Source organism: Lissotriton vulgaris, unplaced genomic scaffold (genome assembly GCF_964263255.1).
Source record: "Lissotriton vulgaris unplaced genomic scaffold, aLisVul1.2 SCAFFOLD_562, whole genome shotgun sequence".
In the NCBI taxonomy this organism is placed as follows: domain Eukaryota; kingdom Metazoa; phylum Chordata; class Amphibia; order Caudata; family Salamandridae; genus Lissotriton; species Lissotriton vulgaris.
Window position 1 is genome coordinate 737033 of NW_028250739.1, and position 6000 is coordinate 743032.

The 6000-nt window shown below is 44.1% G+C and overlaps 1 protein-coding gene across 2 annotated transcripts in view; it reads left to right on the forward strand.

The window, feature by feature from the left end:
- TNPO2 (transportin 2) overlaps positions 1–5787 on the forward strand; it is a 179546-nt gene extending 173759 nt beyond the window's left edge. For both annotated transcript variants that reach the window (XM_086950639.1, XM_086950640.1), the window contains exons 24-25: positions 1951–2080; positions 2531–5787. In XM_086950639.1, the coding sequence (XP_086806765.1) occupies positions 1951–2058 (108 nt within the window). In that variant the 3' untranslated portion in view covers positions 2059–2080; positions 2531–5787. The remainder of the gene's footprint in view (positions 1–1950; positions 2081–2530) is intronic.
- The last annotated feature ends 213 nt before the right edge of the window (positions 5788–6000 follow it).

Consider the following 6000-nt stretch of genomic DNA (forward strand, 5'->3'; position numbering starts at 1 on the left):
AAACTTCGCATCCAGGTACCCACACCACAGGTCCCAGGGCAATGCACTATGGATAAATTGGTCCAACAAATTTGCTTACGCTTTCCCCCTCTCCCACTAATTCTGTTAGTGGTTCGGAAACTGCGAAAGCACTCAATGACAATGATACTAGTAGCACCCACGTGGGCAAGACAGCCGTGGTTCACCACGCTACTGCAACTCTCACAGGTGCCGCATCAAAAGCAAAGATTATTACCCATGCACCTTACACAGAACCATGGAGAAATAATGCACCCAGATCCCAAACAATTGAACCTAGCGATCTGGCTCCTGAGGTCATAGAGTTTGGATACTTAGATTTACCTCCAGAATGTATGGAAATCATTAAACAAGCAAGACGTCCTACCACCAGAGCATGCTATGCAGCAAAATGGAAAAGGTTTGCTGTACACTGTAACAGTAACCACATCAACCCTCTGGACGCATCTACTAAACAGATTATTTGCTATTTACTACACTTGCAGCAATGCAACTTAGCATATACCTCGATCAGAGTGCATCTCGCAGCTATAGCAGCGTACCTACAAAACAGGCAACATCTTTCCCTGTTTAAAGTACCAGCAATTAAAGCTTTCATGGAAGGACTCAGAAGAGTCATTCCACCAAGACTGCCACCTTCCCCAGTCTGGAATCTCAACATAGTACTTACCAGACTAATGGGACCACCCTTTGAACCTATGCATGGGTGTGAAATACAATTCCTCACATGGAAGGTGGCCTTCCTCATAGCTATCACTTCACTCAGAAGAGTAAGTGAGTTACAAGCGTTTACAATTCAAGAACCAGTCATGCAGTTACACCAAAACAAGGTGGTTCTTAGAACAAATCCCAAATTCTTGCCTAAAGTAATTTCAGCATTCCACATCAGTCAGTCAGTGGATTACCGGTCTTCTTTCCAAAACCACAGACGGTAGCGGAAAGGGCCCTACACACATTAGATGTCAGAAGGGCAATATTGTATTATATAGAAAGAACACAAACTTTCAGAAAGACAAAACAGCTATTTGTAGCGTTTTCTCCTACACATAAGGGCAATCCCATCTGTAAAGCAGGCATTGCCAGATGGATTGTAAAATGTATACAAATATGCTACTTAAAGGCAAAGAGGACATTAACTGTTCCTCCTAGAGCTCACTCTACACGTAAACTAGGAGCATCTATGGCATTTTTGGGAAACATTCCACTAATGACATATGCAAAGCAGCTACCTGGGTTACACCGCATACCTTCACAAAGCACTATTGTGTAGATGTGCACACAACACAAGCTAGAGTGGGACAAGCTGTACTAAAGACTTTATTTCAGACTGTTGCAACAGACACAGGCGACCACCGCTAGGGAGAGAACTGCTGTATAGTCTATTCATAATGTACCATCTGCAGCCCATATGCCTCGAACGGAATATGCTACTTACCGGTATGCATCTGTTCTTGGCATAGAGGGCTGCAGAGTGGTACATGCCCTCCCAGCCTCCCCGGAAACCTGTGTCTGTTCCAAAAATATCTTATTTAGATACACTTACATGGGCATTTCTATCTGTATTCTATCATACTACTCCATCTAACCCTACTATGGCAAAGCAATCTAAAGATGGAGCCGATGCCCATGCACACTAGCAACCAAAGGAGGAGTCACCAAGATACAAAAGAGTCTCCAAGAGAAAAACAAGTGCAATTATCCGAGCCCAACACCAGATGGCGATCTATTCATAATGTACCACTCTGCAGCCCTCTATGCCAAGAACAGATGCATACTGGTAAGTAGCATATTCCTTTTGGTGACATGCCTACTAGTTTCCCAAGACCCTCAGAGCTGCTGTGACATCTTTGACCTTGTACATGTGTCTTTTCAACCCTGCATTTGCACTTTCTCTCTGGTGCGGTTACTGAATGGCACACTCTATTATTCTAGATTCTCCATGGTTTTAAGGACCAGGTGGGAGAGGAGAATTGGCAGCAGTTCTCTGAGCAGTTCCCCCCTCTGTTGAAAGAGAGGCTGGCGGCCTTCTACGGGGTCTAACAAAAGGGACAGACCATGCTAGGTAAGTGTGAGGTCTTAAAACAATTCTTGATATAAAGAATTGTTTTTTTTTTACTTTTATGTAGTGTGAGCCAGACCTAATGAATGTCAAAGCATATAACATAAAAAAAGTTGAATTACACAAAGCATTTTTGTTTTGTTGCATTACATTATTCTAGTGGCAAGGTTAAAGTCTAGTTCGTCAAGCAAAGCTTTTCTTTCTATTAAGTTGTTTCTTACTAGGTTTCTGTGTTCATCAAATTTCCTAGCCGCTACAGGGAAAATGGGGGACAACGATCACAATCAAGTGGAATGTGGGTAGGGGCGAGCTAAGAGTGTCTGAATTATTTCAGCCTTTGTTGTTATCCAGTTATTTTAATGCATGCTGCACCTTTGGTATCACTTTTGGATGGTCCTTTGTTGCTAGCAAGTGAGGCTAATTCACAATTTTTTTTCTCTTTTTCTCCTGCAGGTTCCTGTGTGTCCTGGGAGGGATTTCTGGGAGAGCTCGTCCACATCCATGTGTCGCACTGCCCAACCAATTGGGGTTAGGGAGGAGTGTGGGACAAAAGACTTCCCGTCCCCCTATCATTTCCTCACCTCGTGTTCAGCAAATTTTAAGGTGGAAGAGAGGTGGAGGAGGACCTCAATGTCATTTTTAAACCAGGGAATTTAACAAGCAAAGTGAATTTCATGAAAAGATGGCCTTTGCTTGGCGCAGTGGACACTATCCTCTGTCATAGGGGTGAGTGTCCAGTCTGCCGTGAAGGAGGGAGTTTGGGGGATGGGAGGTCCACCGGGAAGTGCCATGGAGGGTATGTCTAGTGGGGGCCATGCTGGGGTGGGAGGTCTAGCAGGGGCCTTTCAGGGAGGTGTAGCAGGGGCCAGGGAGGGTAAGTCTAGCAGTGGCCATACTAGGGTGGTATGTCTAGTGCAGGCCAGGGAGGGAGGTCTAGCATGTGCCTGGTTTGTCTGGAGGTACATGTGACTAGTTTTAAACGCATCCAGTGGAAGCACTGAAGGTGAACCAGAATGTCTGAAGTATAACGGTGTACTAAGCGTAGGATCTGAGAATCTGAAGCAATCGGGGACAGGACCTTTAGACTGTTCTGTCGAGGCTGCTACTTTCTTGCTTTCTTCTTCCCAAACTTGGTGGGTGAAGAAGAGACGGGGAAGGTACTGTGCATGAGATAATGGGCTAGAGAGCCATCTGAAGGTCAGCCATTAGCTGTTCAACATTTCATTTAGGACCTGTTCATGATGCTGCAGTAGGGACCAGTCTTGTTCTCTGTGCTATTAAAGCTTGGACTGCCCAGCAAGCAGTTGGGGAAGGGAGTCATGGAGGGGGGCCAAATTAGCTAAATAGGGAATGGGAGGGCTTCTGGGACGGGAGGGTCCTGTCGTAACAAAACTGTAGAAGCATGTTTTAGTCACTTTAAATTGCGAGCCTTTGTGTTCTGTGACCGCTAATTGCGTCCTACTTATGAGCGTGTGGGGAACACTGACAATAAGGCTTTCTATGTCCTTGTGGTGTGCGTGGAATAATCTGTAGGTGCACTTTCTGCCCAAACCCTCCACTGTGGGGAAAGCATCTCTAAAGAGCAATCCGCAGTGCTCGCAAGCGAGTGAAACTTGCTTGTTTTAATTGAAACAACGGTTCGTTCTGAGGCCTTTTTTTGTCCCTGCCAATGGCAGGTTGTCAGTGAGTCTGAACTTGTGTACTCAAATGTGTGGGGCTAGCTTCCAGTTTGACTGTAAGTGTTGTAAGATGTGTTCTTAGGAGGGGTGCACCCATAAAACTGTTTACATGCTCCAGTGCCAATGAAATTGGGAAGGTGCCACGGGCAAGCACACCAAATTCCTGTGTGCAGAGTCAACAGATTGTAACAGTCCGATTTGGTTTCTGAGACTTGTTCCACCGCAGAAGTCGTTGAGTAGAATTATTTCAGTGGTGGTGCAGGTAAAGGAGCAAGTGCTGGAATGAAAGTTTATTGCTTATGTCTTATGATATTGAGGCGACGCACATATTCTAATGATGTGCTTGTATGTTTTGAATACACCAGGGTGCAGTAAGTACCCAGGCAATCTAAGCCTGAGCTGCTGTTGTTGAAAAAGCTATTCTGGTCTACTGGAAAATGATGGGCTGGGGGGGATTCAAAGCTGTCTTCACATGATTGATTGTAGCTACAGACCTCTCCGCCACCATTCAGCACCAACAGACTAGATGGAATCCTTTTTCTTTTGCAAGTCAAGTGGGTTGACCCCTCAGTTATAAATGTCTGCTAAAACCATGTGTTCAATATTTGGGGATTGTGTCCAGTGGCTTAAACTTCTTGCACCACCCCCTGCCTTATCTCAGAGGGTTTGTGGGTTCTGTTTGTTGCTTATTTCACTGGCTGGATGGTTTCTGAGGCAACTGCCCCTGAGCTCGAGTCCATTCAAGTCTGCATTCCATCCTCCGAATGTTTGAGCTGCCCAATACTCGATACAACGCAGCTCCCTTGAAGGGCAATGCAGGTGGTAACTTTGAAAATTAGACTACAAAGCAAAAACCTTTGGACTACAGGAAGGAGTTGTAGTTTGTTGGACATTAAAAAGTGGTATCGGTTTAAGCAGACTTCTGAATCCTAAATGAAAGCTGACCAGTCATGTTTTATGGTGGACCTTTGACGTTCGTTTTGGTGTCATCCTGATAGTCCTCAGCTTGAGGGTTCTAGAAGACCCTCATGAGCATGTTGTGAGTTTTTGATACCTTCTGTGACCTGAAGTTCACTTGTGAAAAAGGCTAATGTGACGCAGACCAGCTCCTGGTGATCTATTTAACTCTCAAAGCATCAGCTGCTCTTAAAAATTGAAGAGCATCCACTACTTCCTTTTATTGGGATTTGGGACAGTTGGAAGGACATTGAAGGCAAGATTGATTTAAAAATGAGTTTGTAGTGGCTGGCTCCATATGAGTAAGGAGGACTTCACCAAAGTCCCATTGAGTAGCAACTTAATAAAATTTTGGGGTTACAGATGGCATCCTTTTATGTTTTTTCTGTCTTTCACTTGTTCTAGTGCCTCAGCTGTTAGGAAAGCAAGCCATCTCTGCATTTTTAAATAAAATTTATTTGGCTACAGTTAGCTTTTTGCAAGAGCCAGATCGAACGGATCCCAGAGTCGTATATATTTAATAAAAAAGCGGCAGCTGGGGGGTGGTTGAAAGTTTAGTTTGACACCATGGAGTAGGTTTGCTCCCCTGGTTCTTCCTGGTGCCAAAGATCAATGTGGTAGCAGCCTGTGGTAATGTCGACAAGGTAGGGGTTTTAAATATTTTAATCCACCTTTGAATAACTCTGGCTCATAATTTAACAGAATACAAAGTTCACTGAAATCATTTGCTTTCAGTGGGAGGGACTGAGCAATTTACCATTGGGGTTTGGTGACCGTGACTGACTGGGCTAGTAAGTTTGCTTCAGGTTGATTTTAATTCCATTTTTGTCTTCAGTGAAGTTTAAGCTACTTGACCAAGCTGCCTCCTGACTTCCTTGTTTTTGTACAACTACTTCTGTAGTTTTAGCCTGTCTGTTAATCCTGAACTTGTATATTTGTAAATGTTCCGTAATGTTTCCTATGGTAAAACAGCAATGTATTAGTGTTAAAGCGGCTGCTTGCACCTTGCGCAATGAGATTTTTCTCATTTTATGTACAATTATTTTTTTGTTGACTAAAAAATGTTTCTTGTGACTGTGTCTCCATTATTTGCTGATGTTTCTGGGCGTAGGCAAAGCTCGCACCTGTGTCTCTTGCACTTGAATCTGAGGGGTTTGTGTTAAACTGGTAAAGGATTTTGTAGGAGGGACGGCTGATTTTTCCTTCCCCAACTGATTCACAGAAATCTGAAAGAAGGGTTGATTGGCAAGTCCTGCACACTTTCCCTTAAGAGCCATAAATCCTTGG